Source organism: Talpa europaea (assembly GCF_964194135.1).
Source record: "Talpa europaea genome assembly, chromosome: 16".
NCBI lineage: Eukaryota > Metazoa > Chordata > Mammalia > Eulipotyphla > Talpidae > Talpa > Talpa europaea.
The window spans coordinates 46,657,839-46,675,854 of record NC_140084.1 but is presented as its reverse complement, the minus strand read 5'-3'; the positions used below and the strand labels follow the sequence as shown (position 1 = coordinate 46,675,854).

General features: G+C 59.6%; 1 protein-coding gene across 1 annotated transcript; it reads left to right on the top strand.

Annotated features, from left to right (window-relative positions):
* Positions 1 to 218: 218 nt before the first annotated feature.
* On the top strand, positions 219 to 17,672 carry LMTK3 (lemur tyrosine kinase 3; the record flags this gene model as incomplete). Its single annotated transcript, XM_084256971.1, has 15 exons — positions 219 to 294; positions 1,172 to 1,305; positions 1,513 to 1,663; positions 2,144 to 2,220; positions 2,678 to 2,796; positions 5,975 to 6,062; positions 6,388 to 6,536; positions 7,076 to 7,160; positions 7,241 to 7,362; positions 7,520 to 7,669; positions 8,106 to 10,627; positions 13,277 to 13,683; positions 14,645 to 14,780; positions 14,902 to 15,039; positions 17,656 to 17,672. The coding sequence occupies 15 exons, from the start codon at positions 219 to 221 to the stop codon at positions 17,670 to 17,672; spliced, it is 4,371 nt and encodes a 1,456-aa protein (XP_084113097.1).
* Between the last annotated feature and the right edge of the window lie 344 nt (positions 17,673 to 18,016).

The window sequence follows — 18,016 nt, the reverse complement described above, 5'->3', positions numbered from 1 at the left end:
GTCCGCCTCTCCATCCCTTCATCTGTCCGTCCCTTCAAAGAGGGGGAGGGGGCTACCTGAGCCAGTAAGCACCCCTCCCTCCCCCTGTCCTGCGTCTCCTGCCCCTCTCCTGGGCCGGGGGGAGGCCAGGGTCGCGCGGGTCCCCATGGCTGGGGGCTGAGGGCCCGCCCCCCCCTCCTCCCCAGCCGCCACCACCTCCACCTCCCATCCTCGACAAGATGCCTGCCCCCGGCGCCTTCATCCTCCTCGCGGCCGTCTCCGCCTCCGGCTGCCTGGCGTCCCCGGCCCACCCCGGTGAGTCGGCCTGGCCCTCCATCCGGCTGTCCAGGGGCCCCCCGCCCCCAGTCTGGCCTGCCCGGGGGTCGGCGTGCGGGGCTCGGGCCCTGGCACCTGGGTGCGCGTTTCCCCGCAGCGGCGCCGGGGCCTGGGGAGCGGCGGGGGCCGTTCCTCTGTCACAGGGCCTGTGGGAGGGAGGCTGGGGGGCTGGGTGGGGAGGGGGTCCGGCCAGGCAACATGTGTGTGTGCACACGCGCGTGTGTGTGCAGGTAGCCGGCGAAGGCCAGGGCCTCTGGGAGAACTGGGGGCGGAATACTATTTCTAAGGGGGACACAGCACCGGAGGCTGGGTTGAGCTTTGGGGAGACTCGGGGCTTGCGGAGTTCCCTTCTCAGGAGCTTAGGATAGGGATAGAGGACATCAGTATGCCCCGAGCGTCCCTGAGAGACAGGTCTCAACCCCCCTAACTAGAGGGTTCCTGCACGGGGCAAGAATCCTTTCCCAGCCTGCAGTTGGGGGTTCATCCTCTTCTCCAAATAGGGGGTAATGAGGCTGTTCGTGGGAGCGCATTTTAAATTCTGAGAGCTTCAGGCTGCACTATCACTCCTCTTTCCCTCGGTCCTCAATGGAATTCATCCAAGCCGGGGGTGAGGTGATGGGGAGGAGGGTCCCAGCTTGGGGGGAGAGGAGGGACCCCACCCCCAACCCAACCACCTGAGAAGGCCTCAAACTACAACTCCCACAATGCCTTGGGCCAACCGACTCTCCGGCCAAGGGGCTCCAGGTTGCGGAGCGTCATGGAACTTGTAGTCCTTGTCTGGGCAGGCTGGGAGGGGCATGGAGTCCGGAAGCCAGGGGCTTGAAGCCGGGACCCCAGCCCAGTCCTGTACCCACAGATGGATTCGCCCTGGGTCGGGCCCCTCTGGCTCCTCCCTATGCTGTGGTTCTCATTTCCTGCTCCGGCCTGCTGGCCTTCATCTTCCTCCTCCTCACCTGTCTGTGCTGCAAGCGGGGCGATGTGGGTTTCAAGGTGAGAAGCATGTGGAGATTCAAGGTGGGGAGGAAGATGCCAGCAAGACCTCCTCTAGCCCAGGTGGTTGGTGGGGGAAGGAATCTGGAGGTTTAGGATGGAAGCTAGGCTGGGAGTGGGGGACAGTTCTGAGGAAGATGGGGAGACATACAAGAAGGATGGTGTATCTTTACCATGTGTTCTATCACTTACCGCTCTGGACCCCAGGAGTTTGAGAACCCTGAAGGGGAGGATTGCTCCGGGGAATACACCCCCCCAGCAGAGGAGACCTCCTCCTCTCAGTCGCTGCCTGATGTCTACATTCTCCCACTGGCCGAGGTCTCCCTGCCCATGCCTGCCCCACAGCCTTCACACTCAGGTACCGCCCATACCCTGACTGTCATCTCCTGGTCCCAGGGGACAGAGCGAAAGGCCTTGAGCATCTCCCCTCAGTGGCCAAGAAGTTAAGTCTCTGGGCAGCCAAGGGGAAAGGCAGAGGCTGGAAGCCCGCCGTCTTGCAAGCAGCCTACGGAGGGTAGAGTCTTTAGTGGAAGCTACTGCCTAAAGTAAAACCAGATTTGGGGTTTCTTGTGTGGTCATTATTGGTGAGATCAGTCTAGATCTGTATCTCAGAGACATCCAATGGCAGGCTGACGTTATGTCAGAGGATCCTGGGACACCAAAGGGAAGGATGTGTTGGTTGGTGGGATCTTGTGGGCAGCCAATGGAAAGAGATTGGCGTATGCTGTTAGCCCAATCCCCACTGAGTTGGGGGGTGTCGGTGGCATTTGGGAAGAGAAAAAGGCCCAGGGCCCTCCCTCTTTGCACCCACCCCCTTTCTTTCCACCCCCCGCCCCAGACATGACTACCCCACTGGGTCTGAGCCGCCAGCACCTCAGCTACCTACAAGAGATTGGGAGCGGCTGGTTTGGGAAGGTGAGTGGGGCCAGGGGTAGGAGGCAGGGGGGACCCATAGGATCTGGACCTGGGCTTCTGTTCTGTGTCCATCTACTGCTCATCTGATGCCCACCTCCTCCCCTGCCCCATTCAGCCAACCCATCACCCTTACCTCTGTCCATCTCTCACCTGCTCCCACCCTTGCCATCCCCCCCCCATTTGTCGGTCAGCGCCTCCCTCCTCACTCCATTGACCACTCCGCCTGGCCACCCGACTCTCCACGCGTCCGTCTGTCCATCTTTCCATCCATCCCTACGTCCATCGGACTCTGGGCCCGTGAGTCTCTCACCCTGTACTTGGTGGGGGGTGAGGGTGGTGGGATATGAAGGGAGAGGCTGGAAAGGAGGAGAAAGCTGGGGTCCGTGTAGTGGGGTGGAGGTGGACCCAGGGGACAGGGATGACTGCACAGGCTGACTTCCCGGTCCCCCTTGACCAGGTGATTCTGGGAGAGATTTTCTCCGATTACACCCCGGCCCAGGTGGTGGTGAAGGAGCTCCGGGCCAGTGCAGGGCCCCTGGAGCAGCGCAAGTTCATTGCGGAAGCACAGCCGTACAGGTATCGGGGGACTTCTGGGTGAATGTGGGCTCCAGGGGTCCACATATCCAGATGTGTGTTCCATGAAGGTAACCTTTGGGAGTGAAAGGACTACAGGATGCGGTCGAACCAGGGCTTGAATCCTGAATCTGCTTCTCCCAGGCTGTGCCAACCAGTGGAGAGAATTTCCGTCTGAGCCTCAGGTTTCTTCTTCAGACAAAGCCAGGGGTTGGAAGGGAGAGGCAATAGGGGAGAGAAGCACAGAAACTGAGCTGGAGGCCTGCAGTTCTCCAATTTGAATCTCAGGATCTATCTTCATCAAGAAATCAAGGGCAGGTAGCCCCAGAATCCTCATGAATTGTCATGCTTCCCTCTTCAAGCCCTACTTGTGGGTGAGGAAGTTAGGAAATAGAATGACAGACCAGGCCCCACACTGGCACCCAAAAAAGCCACTGAGGAGCTCTGTCCCTTCACCCCTGCCCCCACTGGGAGGTCTGGGAAAGGAGGACACTGTCTCTCCTCTGCTCAGTCTCTGTCTTCTCTAAGGGCTTCCGAGACTAGATGAACATTTGCTAGACAAATGCCTTGTGAGGTAGCGAGTGCTCTGTCACAGAAGGGTGTGCAGAGACCTCTTAGTAGACAGTCATAGGAGTGTTTACCTCTAGAGACACAGACATTGGACTTTGCCATGCCCTTACCCTAAAACCTCCCGTGGCTCACTGTTGCCTGCATGACAAAGCCCTACTCCTCTCTACAGCCCACAGGCCTTACTAGGCCTGATACTGTTCCCTGCCTGCCTCTGTCCCTGCAACCCAACCACCTTCACTGGCCCCCCTCACTGACCCATCAACCTCTTTTCTGAGTCAGGGTGTTTGTGCTTGCTGCTCCTCAGCGGAGACTGTTGCCCCTGGCTCACCCTGACCCTTCGGTTGTTCAGTTCAGAGCTGAGCCCAGGTCTCCCCTCCCTTACACACACATCCCATCTAAGGAGGGGTGCTGCTGGGATGCTCCAGCACATCAACTCGTGACTTTTCTTCCTGACATGTAACCTAGTTTGTCTGTTCACGTGCCTGTCTCTCCCTAGATCCGTGCTGGCAACTACTAGCCACACATGGCTATTTAAATTTATGTTAAATACAATGAAATCAAATTAAAAATTCATTTCCTCAGCCACACTCAACACATTTCAAATGCTCAACTGCCACCTCAGGCTGGTGGCTCCCCTGTTAGCCAGCTTATATCTAGAATGCTCCCCCCTTCATAGAACTTCTAGAAAATCCTGTGGGAGAGGGGTCCTCCTTATAACCTGAGTACTAGTGCCATCAGCCCTGAGAGCCAAAGGCCTGAGATCAGATCCCAGCTGGGCAGCTGCCATCAGCTGTGTGACCCTGGGGAGGTCACTTTACCTCTCTGAGCCTCCATATCCTCTGGATCAAAATAGGAACCATCCTCCTGCCTAGCAGGGTCGTTGGAAGGATTTGAAAACAAAAGTTCCACCTTGGCTCGGCTGAGTAGGTGTGCAGTGAAGCCAAGCTTCCTTCCACATCTGCCACCCTCGGTCCCCCACTTTGGGAGTCCCAGCCATTTTCAAGCCCCAGTACCCGGCCCCCTGGGTGCTATGTCACTGCTTCGTCTAATGATTCTTCTGCCCAGCGGGAGCAGGAGGCAGTTTCAGGTGGAAAAGGCCACCCAGAGCAAGGGGCAGAGCTGTGGTTAGAACTGGAGTCTGGGCACTGGCACCCACAGCTCCCCCAAACCCCTGCCTCTTGCCAAAGGGAAATAACTTAATACTCACCTTCCCAAGCCAGGCTCTGGGCTGCAAGTCTGGGTGCTTTCATCTGCCCCCAGACCCACGGGCATATTAAAGTTTACATTGGCTCACTCTTTGGCCCAGGAGTATCCAGGAAAATCATCTAGAAATAAAACTTTCAAAGATAAACAAGTCTACAAAGAAAAGAAACTAGGATGTGGCTACCCTTGGTTCAGGGTAAAATCTTTCCTCTCTGTTGGACACCTACTGGCTATAGTAGGGGCATATTGTAGGGGGATATAGGCATGAACAAAAGCCCCAGAGCCTTGTCCTAGCTGAACTCATCACCTAGTGATGAGTTAAATAAATGAAGCAAGAAAAAGAAACTACCAGAGAATGACGAGCCACGAGGGAATCAGGCAGTATGTGACAGAAACAGGGGGGCTTTGGAAGGCATGGCGGGGGGGAGCTGACTGATGGGAAGCATTGTGGGAAGTGTGTTCCAGGGAGAGGGAACAGCAGGTGCAAAGGTTGTGAGGTAGGAAAGTGCAGTTTAAATGCGGGCGGTATTAACATCCAACAGAATGTTAAAATGGCAAAATCAAAGCAATAGTAGTAGCTCTGACTGTGCTCCAATTGCTAGCTCCTCTCTGATGTCATGAAATCCCTCTCCCCCACCTCACGAGGGCATTACTGTTTCTGTCACATCTTATAGTGCAGGAAAACGAAGGCAGAGAGAGGACTGCTTCTCTGGAGTTACGCATTGGGGAAAGGTGGAGTCAGATCGATCCCCCTAGCTGGACTCTTACCCACAATCTGAGGATACGGAAGGGCACCCCCGTTGTTGACAGGGGTGGTGGATGAAGGTTCTTGAGGGGATAATGTGAAAGCTGAGGCTTGAGGGATAAGAAGGACTGTAATAAGGGGGGGGGGGTGTTGTCCACAGAGAGAGCAGTGAGTGCGAAGGGCTAGCACGCACTCGGGCTCCTGTGTTTGTGGAGATGTACACCAGTGCGAAGCGATGTTGTGGAAGGTGGCGGGGCCAGCCAGAGGGGCGGGAGGATTGAGTAGGAAGCCAGGCTGTGAGCAGGCAAGCAGCAGATCAGGGACAGACTGAAAGGGAGAGACTGGAGGCAGGAAGGCCGGGAAGGCTGAGAATAGGGTCCAGGAGGTGAGGAGGAGGCTTGCATCTGGGCTGTGGGCAGGGGCGGGGAGGAAGGCTGGCAGGCGGGTGAGGAGGAAGGAGGGGCAGAGAAGTACCCAGAGAGGTCTGGCCTGGAAACTGGGGGACCGAGATGGGGATGTGGGGAAGGAGTGTGTATGTCATGGGAGAAACCCTGAGGTGAGGAAACTGATACCAAAGAATAGTTTGTTTCCCTGGGAGGTAGGGGTGGACAGGGCTGGGGCGGGATGGGAGGGTCTGTTTCCTGACCCTGTCCTCCCTACCAGGAGCCTGCAGCATCCCAACGTCCTCCAGTGCCTGGGCGTCTGTGTGGAGACCCTGCCCTTCCTGCTGATTATGGAGTTCTGTCAACTGGTGAGGCTTTGCAGGGGGAGGGCAGAGTGGGGGCCTGGATGGGGTAGGTGTCAGGCAAGTATAGGGTCCTAAGACTCTTTGGCAATTACTTTGTCATCACCCTAGAGACCCGTGTGACGGGTGCCACCATTTCTCAAGTGCTTACTATGGATGGGCCCTGGCCCCATTGAGTGCACTGAACTAGGGTGTGTAGCAGGGGAAACTGAGGCTCGGAGGAGTTGCCACCAAGTGCAGGGCCTGCCCCGCCCTCGGCTCAGAGTGACTGCATGTGTGAGGACCTGGGAGAGAAGTGGTGGTGCTGACCTTTCCCTGTCCTTCCTCACAGGGGGACCTGAAGCGTTACTTGCGGGCCCAGCGACCTCCGGAGGGCCTGTCTCCAGAGCTGCCCCCTCGAGACCTGCGGACACTGCAGAGGATGGGCCTGGAGATCGCCCGCGGGCTGGCGCACCTCCACTCCCACAACTACGTGCACAGGTGGCGCCCAGGGAACCACAGGGGAGGAGCCACGGGGGAGGTGGGAGGACCCGGAGAACCACTTAGGGAAGCAGGCGCGCCTCTGGGGATGGGAGGAAGGCTGCGGGGGAGTTAAGAAAGGCGGAGCGGAGGTATGAGTGGCAGATCCGAAAGGGGAAATGAGAGTCAGGGAGAAAGAGGAGTGGGGGCTCGTGGGGGGAGTCAGGAGATGGGTTGTGGTAACTAAGAAGGGGAGGGTCCGGAAGAAGAGGAGGCGGTAAGGAGAGGGAGAGGCCTGGGGAGGGAGGGACCAGAGGAGGAGGAGTTGTTAAAGGGGGAGGGGCCAGGAGTGGTGGGGGGGGCAGAATTAGAAAGGGAGGAGTCAGGAGGGGAGGGGTCGGGGAGCAGTGGGAGGGGGAAGGGGTTACAAGGGGAGGGGCCAGAAGAGGAGGTTTCCAGAGAAGGCCATGGAATCAGGGCACAGGAGGAGAAATCAGAGCAAAGCGGGTGGAGTCTGGGCCTGCAAAGCCCCTGTCTCACCTCACCCTGGCACACCCCAGCGACCTGGCACTGCGTAACTGCCTGCTGACCTCCGACCTCACCGTGCGTATTGGAGACTATGGGCTCGCTCATAGCAACTACAAGGTGGGGCTACCCTCCTTGGGGACAGGGATGGGGTAGGTAGTGCCAGGGGGGATGCTTGATCCTGTCTGTCTGCCTCACAGGAGGACTACTACCTGACCCCGGAGCGCCTGTGGATCCCCCTGCGCTGGGCAGCGCCCGAGCTCCTCGGAGAGCTGCATGGGACCTTCATGGTGGTGGACCAGAGTCGGGAGAGCAACATCTGGTGAGGGGCCTGGCCGTGGGGGCCCAGGGGGTGGGAGGTCACGGGATGTCACCTGGTTCTACAGGTGAGGAAACTGAGACCCCTTGGGTGGGTGGGGAGGCCCCCAAGAGGGCTAGGATGGGGCGCTGACCTCTCACTCCCTCTTTGCGACCCCCAGGTCCCTGGGGGTGACCCTGTGGGAGCTGTTTGAGTTTGGGGCACAACCCTACCGCCACCTGTCAGATGAGGAGGTCCTCGCCTTCGTTGTCCGCCAGCAGCACGTCAAGCTGGCGCGGCCCAGGCTCAAGCTGCCCTATGCAGACTACTGGTGAGGGGGGGTCTGACCCCGATACCTGACCTCCCACCCCTCTCCCAGGAAGGTCCCAAAACCCCCACCTCCTTTCAAAAATCAGTGATAACCTCACTGCTCCATGGCACCTCTAGAACCAAGGAGACCTCCTAACTGCTTCTGCCAGCATGTACCACTTGCAGGGCGAAACTGAGGCATGGAGGGGCAGAACTGGTGTCTGAACCCTCTATTTTTGAACCCTAAAAGACCATTGCTTGCTTGTCTCGAATTCCAGAACTCAGAACAGGCACACCCTCTTCACCATCATCTCCTCATGTCAGCCTGGCTCCCTCTAGCTCTGTCTCCCTCCTCTGTCTGGATCTCTGCCCCCCCCCTCTGGGTCTGGGTCTCTGCTCTGACCCAGTGGCCCACCCCACTCTACCTCCCTCATTCTTGACTCCTCCCTCTCCCCCAGGTATGACATTCTGCAGTCCTGCTGGCGGCCACCTGCCCAGCGCCCGTCGGCCTCTGATCTCCAACTGCAGCTCACTTACTTGCTCTCTGAGCGGCCCCCTAGACCCCCCCCACCCCCGCCCCCACCCAGGGATGGTCCCTTCCCCTGGCCCTGGCCCCCGCAGCACAGCGCACCCCGTCCCGGCACCCTATCCTCTCCCTTCCCCCTTCTGGATGGCTTCCCTGGGGCTGACCCCGACGACGTGCTCACAGTCACTGAGAGCAGCCGCGGCCTCAACCTTGAGTGCCTGTGGGAGAAGGCGCGGCGGGGGGCCGGCCGGGGTGGAGGGGCACCCCCCTGGCAGCCAGCTTCGGCGCCCCCGGCCCCCCACACTAACCCTTCCAACCCTTTCTATGAGGCGCTGTCCACACCCAGCGTGCTGCCGGTCATCAGCGCCCGCAGCCCCTCTGTCAGCAGCGAGTACTACATCCGCCTGGAGGAGCATGGCTCCCCACCCGAGCCCCTCTTCCCCAGTGACTGGGACCCCCTGGACCCAGGTGTGCCTGCTCCCCAGCCGCCCCAGGCCCCCTCCGAGGTCCCCCAGCTGGTGTCCGAGACCTGGGCCTCCCCCCTCTTCCCAGCACCCCGGCCCTTCCCGGCCCAGGCCTCGGCTTCAGGCAGCTTCCTCCTGAGTGGCTGGGACCCCGAGGGCCGGGGTGCCGGGGAGACTCTGGCGGGAGACCCGGCCGAGGTGCTGGGGGAAAGAGGGACCGCCCCATGGGCGGAAGAAGAGGAGGAGGAAGAGGAAGGCAGCTCTCCCGGGGAAGACAGCAGCAGCCTTGGGGGTGGCCCCAGCCGCCGGGGCCCCCTCCCCTGTCCCCTGTGCAGTCGCGAGGGGGCCTGCTCCTGTCTGCCCCTGGAGCGGGGGGATGCCGTCGCTGGCTGGGGTGGCCACCCTGCTCTTGGCTGTCCCCATCCTCCAGAGGACGACTCGTCCCTGAGAGCAGAGCGGGGCTCCCTGGCCGACCTGCCCCTGGCCCCCCCCGCCCCGGCCCCCCCCGAGTTTCTGGACCCCCTCATGGGGGCGGCGGCGCCCCAGTACCCCGGGCGGGGGCCACCTCCCGCTCCCCCCCCCCCGCCGCCACCTCCCCGGGCCCCCGTGGACCCAGCCGTGTCACCCGACCCCCCCTCGGCTGTGGCCAGTCCCGGCTCAGGCCTGTGGTCTCCAGGCCCCAAGCCGGGGGACAGCGGCTACGAGACCGAGACCCCTTTTTCCCCCGAGGGAGTCTTCCCAGGCGGGGGGGCAGCCGAGGAGGAAGGGGTCCCTCGACCGCGGGCTCCCCCCGAGCCCCCCGACCCAGGAGCGCCCCGGCCACCCCCAGACCCGGGTCCCCTCCCACTCCTGGGGGCCCGGGAGAAGCCGACCTTCGTAGTTCAAGTGAGCACCGAGCAGCTGCTGATATCCCTGCGGGAGGATGTGACACGGAACCTCCTGGGGGACAAGGGGGCAAACCCCCGCGAGACGGGGCCCAGGAAGGCGGGGAGAGGCTCCGGGAACAGAGAGAAAGCCCCAGGTCTGAGCCGGGACCCCATAGTCCCGGGCAGCGGGAAGAAAGTCCCAACTCTGAACGAGGACCTGAGCCTCCCTGTGAACGGGGTGACAGTGCTGGAGAACGGGGGACAGAGAGCCCTGGGCATCGAGGAGAAGATGGCAGAGAATGGGGGCCTGGGATCCCCAGAGAGAGAAGAGAAAGTGCTGGAGAATGGGGAGCTGACACCCCCAAGGAGGGAGGAGAAAGTACTGGAGAATGGGGAACTGAGGTCCCCAGAGAGAGAAGAGAAAGTGCTGGCGAATGGGGGAGTGACACCCCCAAAGATCGAGAAGATGGTATCAGAGAATGGGGGCCCGAGACTCCCCAGGAACACAGAGAGGCCACCAGAGACTGGGCCTTGGAGAGCCCCAGGGCCCTTGGAGAAGACGCCCGAGAATGGGGGTCCAGCCCCCACACTCGGGGATCCAGCCCCAGAGACCTTGCTGGAGAGAGCCCCGGGGCCCGGCGCAGTGGCCTTGCCCCGGAACGGCGGGGAGACAGCCCCTGGCCCCATTTGCCCAGCTCCCAGGAGCGGAGTACTGGAACCCGGGACCGAGAGGAGAGCCCCCGAGACTGGGGGGGCGTTGAAAGCCCCCGGGGCTGGGAGGCTGGACCTCGGGAGTGGGGGCCGAGCCCTAGTGGGCAAGGGGATGGCCCCCGGCGGCGGCCTCGGAAGCGGCGTGGACGCAAAGGCAGGATGGGTAGACAGCACGAGGCCGCAGCCGCCGCCACCACCGCCGGCGGAAGTACAGCCGAGGAGGCCGGAGCCAGTGCCCCAGAGACCGGAGGTGGCCCCCGAGGGAGAGCCCGGGGCCCCAGACAGCAGGGCCGGCGGAGACATGGCACCCAGCGGAGAAGGGGACCCCCTCAAGCCCGAGAGGAAGGGCCCCGAGATGCCACGACTGTTCTTGGACTTGGGACCCCCTCAGGGGAACAGCGAGCAGATCAAAGGTGAGGAGGCCATGGGGAGCAGGGGTACGGTTGGAAGCTGAGGTCTGGCCTCTCCCGGGAGGTTTAGGGCAGTTGAGGATCAGGGTAGCAGGCAGGTCAGGCGGGTGATGACAAATGTCAATTCTGGAGCCTCCCTACCTGAGCTCCATTCCTGGCTCCGCCCCTCCCAAGTTCTGTGACCTGGGACAAGTGACCTACCTACTCTGTGCCTCAGTTTCCCCATCTGCCAAAAATGGCTGACAAGGATAGCACCTACCTAATAGGGCTGAATGAATTAGGGTTTCTGAAGCCTTTAGCTCAGTCTGTCAGCTGTTAGCCGTTGGTGGGTACTTGTATTACTGCAGTTACTGAGATCAGGGTCATCACTCAGATGCACAAGGGCTGATGGTATAGGGAAATGAATGAAGTAGGCTGGGGCGGGACAGAGTTGGACAGGAATTGCCTTGTCTAAATGGGCTTCTCAGCCCCCTAGGGTGGCCCTGGCTTCTACTTTTCTCTTCAAAAGCAGAGTTGCATATGTTTTCCGGGTGGAAGCCAATTCAAGCAAAGCTGATCTGTGGGCCAAGCTGCCAGTGTATGATCACTGGTTTAAACTTTCCAACAAGCTAAGGTGCCAAGCCAGTGTGGGAGCCCTCCTGTGTACCAAGGCTGGGATCCAGGGCTGTCTCAGGCCCTGCCCCTCCCCCCTTGCATGGTGACATGAAAGCTATAGCTCTGAAAACTTGTCCCAGAGACAGGATGATTGGAGAGAGGAAAAATGGAGGGTAAAGGTTGATGGCCGCTGTTTTGATGTGGGCACAGTTGTTCCACTGGAATTGCCCAGAGGCTTGATTTCCTTAAATACTGGTACAAAAGTACCAGTGGCAATCCCATAGCTACATTTGAGGGAAGGGCTACCCACTCTATTACCCAAAGAGCCTGTGGCTCAGGGGGCAAACATCAGGAGGGGGCCTTGACACAGAACTTTCCTTTCCCAAAGCCCATGGTATTAGAACACTATCACCTGTTTGAGGTTGTTGTGGGGAGTTTGCAATCAGCTGAGTCAGGAAAGACCCTGGGCAGCATGAAGATGTCAGGGGGTGAAGAGCTAACAGGCCTCAGAGGATCTGAGGCAGTTGAGGTTGGTGTTGCTGGATGAGAAGAGACTGGTATTAACCTGCCTTTTCTTTTTAAACCCAGTTAACTACTCGTTCGTCAAGACCACCCTCAAATTTCCCCTTCCCCAGGGAAACTTTACTGATTTCTAAGGGCAGTCTCCTTATCCTTCCTTTAAGCATAGCCTCTGGTAGTTCCCTCTACACACTTACCCCTCAACCCTCCCTGAGATGGGTAATCAGGAAAGGCTTCATTGAGGAGGTGACTTTTGAACAGAAGTGAAGGAAGTGAGCCACCTGGGAGAAAAGAATGTACTAGCTAGAGAAAAATGAGATGTACAGCTTGGCACGTTCTGGGAAAAACAAAAGGCCAGACAAGCTGGAGAAAAGTGAATGAGAGGAGGAAAGTGACTGTGCTCTGACCCACCACTTAGGGCATCCTCCCATCACCCTCCACAGGGTCTGGCATAAAGTTCACTTACTCCCTAGGAGAACTGAGTGGCCACTGTCCATTTACCAGTAAGGAAACAGAGCAGGGTAGGCTTGGGATTCAAAGCCAGGTTTCCTCCTCCAGAGACCTGAAGTCCTTCCCACCCAGCAGGCTGAGGTAGAAGTCTTAGGGCATGGAAGGGGACTGGAGAAGGCTAAACACCCCAGTTTTGCCTGGTGATAGAGAGGCCAGAGTACCATGGTTAACATTACCAAGCAGGGAGCATTCATTGATGAATCCCACAAATACTGACTGAATACTTCCAGGAGCTTGGGCCTTGGGGATGCAGCCATGAAGTAGACAGACTCAGTCTCTGTTCTGTGGCAAGGCAAACAATCCCATCGCCACAGAAACATAGTTGAATACTGTCACATGTTGCTTAACTGCAAGGATGCATTCTAAGAAATGTGTTCTTCAGCAGTGTGAGAAGGTCATAGAGTGTAATCACACACACCTAGATGGTACACCCTCCTACACACCTAGGTTGTCATCTAGGGACCACCGCAGGTCTCTGTTGATCAAAACATGGTTATGCAGAGTGTGACCCTACCATCTGCTTGGAAGGAAAAGTGCTCTGATGCTCTGGGGTGCAGAACTGGTGCCCTGACCTCACCTCCTGGCAGAGTTCTTAAGAGCCCAGGGCTGGAGTATTGGATAGGACTTGATTTAGAAAAGGAAGTTCGAGGCAGAAGGGAACAGCATAGGCAAAGGCTCAGAGGTGAGCGGAATGGAGAGGCAGCCCATTTGCCCCCAGGAAGTCAGGCCAGAAAGAGATGGGGACGGAGCCTGGAGAAGCCACAGAGTCAGGGCACTGGGGCCTCCTGGGACACCAGGAAAGTTGGGGTCGTGTGCTGTGGGCGTGGGGGAACCACGGGGAGGGTTCAGCACCGGAGTGAGAGGAAGACCTTTTTTACCCTGTTTGTGGACGGCCCAGTGCAGCGCTTCTGTCCAGAGGGCGGGAAACTGCAGTCCAGACTGCCGGCGCTTACCTGAGCACACACAGCTAAGCGCAAGGGCGGCTGCAGCTCCCCGGGCCGGGCGCTCACCGGGTCTCTCCCCCCGCAGCCAAGCTGTCGCGGCTCTCGCTGGCGCTGCCGCCTCTCACGCTCACGCCGTTCCCGGGGCCGGGCCCACGGCGGCCCCCGTGGGAGGGCGTGGACGCCGGGGCGGCTGGCGGGGAGGCCGGCAGGGCGGGATCGCTGGGGCCGTCGGAGGAGGACGGGGAGGACGAGGACGAGGACGAGGAGGAGGACGAGGAGGCGGCGGGCGCGGCGGGGCCGCGGGGCCCCGGGAGGGCGCGGGCAGCCCCGGTGCCCGTCGTGGTGAGCAGCGCCGACGCGGACGCGGCCCGCCCGTTGCGGGGGCTGCTCAAGTCTCCGCGCGGGGCCGACGAGTCCGAGGACAGCGAACTGGAGAGGAAACGCAAGATGGTCTCCTTCCACGGGGACGTGACCGTCTACCTCTTCGACCAGGTGCGGGGCCCGGCGAGGGGCGGAGCCTGGGGCGGGACCCGGCGAGGGGCGGAGCCTGGGGCGGGACCCGGCGAGGGGCGGGGCCCGGCGAGGGGCGGTACCCGGAGGGGCGGGGCCCGGCGAGGGGCGGGGCCCGGGACGGGGGGAGGCAGTTGGAGGGCGAGGGCGAGGTCTTCCTGAGCAGATCTGGAAGAAAAGGGGCGTGGGTGGTAATACCTGGTATTTGGGGGCGGAGTCTGGAGAGAAGGGAGAAAGGGCCGAGAGAATTGGGGCATGGTCTGGGGTGCGGGACGGAGACTGTGGCTCTGGGGTTGGGACTTGCACCCCGCGCTCCGGTGATGCGGGCTCAGGGGCGCGCTTGGTGGAGCCGGTCTCCGCGACCTCGGGCGGGGCCTTGGAGAGGCTGCAGACAGCGCAGAGATGCGGTCTGCAGTGTTAGCATATCGGGAGTGGGTTCGGGGATGAGCAGAGCTCATGAGCTGGGGGCGTTTAGAGAGATGGGTTGAAGGCTGCGGAGATGGTGTTGAAGGGTAGAGGGAGCCGGCGGCGGCTGGGCGTGAGGTCCGAGACGGGTAAGAACTGGGTTATGAGCAGGGCCTGGAGTCACTAAAACAAAGGAGTGGGGTTTGGGGGCTCGAAGGGGGCTTCTTCAGAGGTCGGGAGGTGCGTAAGATGGGGGTAAGGGTTTGGAGGACCACAGGGGCAGATAGTTCTCGGGTCGGAACCTGGACATCTGCGACCAAGATCTCGGAGGTGGGTAGGGGTCACAGAGGTCGCGGAGAGGGGACGGGCTATAGGGAGACACTTGATGAGGGCTCCCGCCACCACTCCTGCTAGAGCAATTGGAAATTAGGATGCCTGAAGCCCCAGAAATGTGAGCAGATTGGTGTTGCTCCTTGGGAATGCAGTTAGCGAGCTACGACGGTTCGCCCCCCTGGTCTCCCCTAATTGGCCTTCACAGGAGACGCCAACCAACGAGCTGAGCGTCCAGGGTCCTCCCGAGGGGGACACGGACCCGTCAACGCCCCCAGCGCCCCCGACGCCTCCCCACCCCGCCACCACCGGAGATGGGTTTCCCAGCAACGACAGCGGCTTTGGTGAGCGGCGGGGCGGAGCGTGGGGCGGGCTCCGGGGGCGGGGCACGAGGAGGGGCGGGGCGCCTCCCAAAGTGAGGGTCTGACTGTACCCCTCTTCCCTCACCCCCCCCCCCCCGACTAGGAGGCAGTTTCGAATGGGCGGAGGATTTCCCCCTCCTCCCCCCGCCAGGCCCCCCCCTGTGCTTCTCCCGCTTCTCCGTCTCGCCTGCTCTGGAGACCCCGGGGCCCCCCGCCCGGGCCCCCGACGCCCGGCCCGCAGGTATGGTGCTTCAGACCTTCAGCTCTGCCCCCACCACTTCTGCCCATCTCTCTCCGTTTGCCTGTATCCCTTTCTTTTCCCCCTCTTGGCATTCCCCTCCCTCCAACTCCTCCCTCGCTCTCAGTCAGCTCTTCCTGCTCACCACTGGGACCCCATCCAGCTTTGCAATGAACTCAGACCAGGGTGTCCATCAGAGAGACTCAGGTAGTCACACCCCCTCCCACAGCTTCAGTTTCCCCTTCTGGCAGGGTCTCCTCCGAGTCCTGCCAGCGTGCTCATTTGGTTAGTATGAACCGGAACAGAGTTGAGCCTGTAGCAATAACAAGAGCATTACTATTACTTACAATAGCCAGACCCCCACAGTGTGCGTGCTGCATCTTAATCCATTTAATCCTCACTACAATGTCATGGGGGTGGGTTCTAGTGTCACCCCCATTTTGCAAAAGAGAAAACTGAGGCACAGAGAGGGAGGAGGAGCTAGCATTTCAACCCCTGCTGCCTGGCCTCTGAGTCCAGGCCTTCTCCAGTCGTATTTGCCAGCTTCCTTCCTGGTGTTTCGCACACAGCTTTGTAGCTAACCCTCACTACAACTCTGGGAGAAGGTCAAGTCACCCTTAGTTTCTCTCAATCCCTAAGCTAAGGCCACTCCCTCTCCAACGAGAGGCCCCTGCCAGGTCTCACATTGTGGGACTGGGGCTGGAGAAAGCTTCCTCGGGTGCACTGCTGCCCCCTGCTGCTGCTGCTCCAGAGAACACTACTGCGTTTAAGGGTTGCCCTGAGACTTGCAGATTGCAGGTGTGCTGGGGAAGACTGAGCTGAAAAGTAGAGGATGCAACTGGACCTTTTCAGGGAGTATTCAGTTTCTTCCCCCCTCACCACATCGTGCCTGAGTCCAGGTGTTGTTGCTGCCACGTTCGGCCGTGTGACCTCAGGCACGTCCCTTTTCCTCTGAGCCTCAGTGTCTTCATCTGTAGAATGGGGATAACAGGAAAACTCATATTATTTTGAGGGGATTAAATGACTTAAGCCCATGCACACAGTGAGGACTTGGTCATACAGCTGCTACTATGTTTGATGAGGGCATGTGGGGAGCAAGACTGGGCCTGCCCGCCCATTCCCACATACTGACCCCACTGGTAGTAAATGGATAACTGCCAAAATGGAGTTGCTGGGAAAGCAGCTGTCAGGGGAAAGTGCTTTGTTGCCCCAGCAGAAGTGTCATTTACTCAGAATTGGGAAGGGTTCGTTGCCACTAACTTGGTGAAGTGGGTGAAGGAGAAGGACCGCATGCAGACGTGCAGATGGAACATCTTGCATGAAGTGCCTGAGGCAGGAGAGAGTTTGGCTGGTTCACCTAACAGAAGGGAAGTGGAAGTCTTTGGAGGTGTTCGGTAGAGAGTAGAATGGATGCAGGGGGTGAAGCAAGAGCAGGCAAGGCAGACTCCTTAGAGCTTGAGGAAGGACTGAGGGGTAAGGACTTGTACCAGCAGTGCTAGGGAGCTGTGAGAAGGCTGTAGGGGTCCCTTGTCAGTCCTGATTATAGAGAGACCCCTTGGGGTTAAGTGGTGAGCCAATAGGAGACTGAGAGGCTGGGCTACATCAGGTTTCACCCCAAGTGCCATTTCCTCCACAATATCCCCACCACTCCCTGCTGAGCACAAGACAGGACACCAGCCAAGTGATGAGTCAGGCCCAGGCCAGCAGGGCCAGCAAGTACAGATGACTTCACCTTTAATCACTGGGGACAGAGGAGGATCCAATCACACAAAACCCCAAATCCCTTCACTCAGCAGGCAGATATCCTCACAGCAGCTATGTGGGGAAACTGGTGAATCCGTCGGTTTCTAAAGACCTAGGCGTGGAGGTCCAGGAGAGGGCCACCCCTTCCTCAGATCCCTGTGCATGCTTGACATGGCTCTGCCCCAATGTTCGCTAGGTGCCCAGAGGCCCCTTCTTTGAAAGGGAGACCAGCATCCTGCTTCCCATTGGAAGAGGGAAACAGTCTTGGGAACAGGGAGTGAGGGTATATGAAATGTGTCCCTCAACGAAAACTTCCCCCCTTCCCCATTTGGGTTCTCTGGATCCATGAAAAGGGTGGCAGTTTTCCTTCCACTGGGAGAGGAGGCGGCATGGGAATAGTTGGTGGGAAGCTCTATGAGAGAAATGTGTCCACAGGGGGAGCAATGCCCTTTGTGCCAGGCCCTGTGCTAGATGCTGGGGATGCATTATTGCCCACACAGTCCCGTCCTAGGGGGACAAGCTCTACCCCAATGACCCAGAGGAAGAAAACAGTACAATTAGATGGAATGATGGGGGTGGGGCCGGGAAGGAGAGTCTGGAGGGGGTTGGGAAATGGCCCAGAAAGGCCACTGTGGACGGATATGGCAGTGGGGTCCTGAATTACATGGGAAGGGATAGGAAAGGGTGAACCAGATTGTGGGAACAGCAAGTGCAAAGGCCCTGAGGCAGGACTGTGCTTGGCACCTATGGCTGAAGCAAAGCGGGAACAGCTCTCACAGAGCCTTGTGAGGGAGGGCTTTGCTTCATTTTGACTGGGCCAGAAACCATGCACCTGTTTGTTCTTTAATTCCGTTTCTCCACTCCCTCTGTCCTCAGGCCCCGTGGAGAACTGACTCCCCGAAGTCGCTACCCCCCTGCACCCCCAGAAGAGGGGTTGAGAGTAGAATCCTCTGTGGACAACGGAGCCACTGCCACCCCCACCGACACCGCCTCCGGGGAGGCCCCTGAGGCTGGGCCCTCCCCCTCCCCCACCATGTGCCAAATGGGAGGCCCTGGCCCCCCATCCCCCAGCCCCCCGGATGGCTCCCCTGACCCCCCTGATCCCCTTGGTGCCAAATGAGGCAGGAAGCCCCTCACTCTTTCCTGGAGAGCCTCCTTTCCTGGAACTGAACTGAACTTTCGGGCCTGGAGCCCCTCGGCACAGTGGAGGCCCCTCCTCACCCACTTCTGGCCCCAG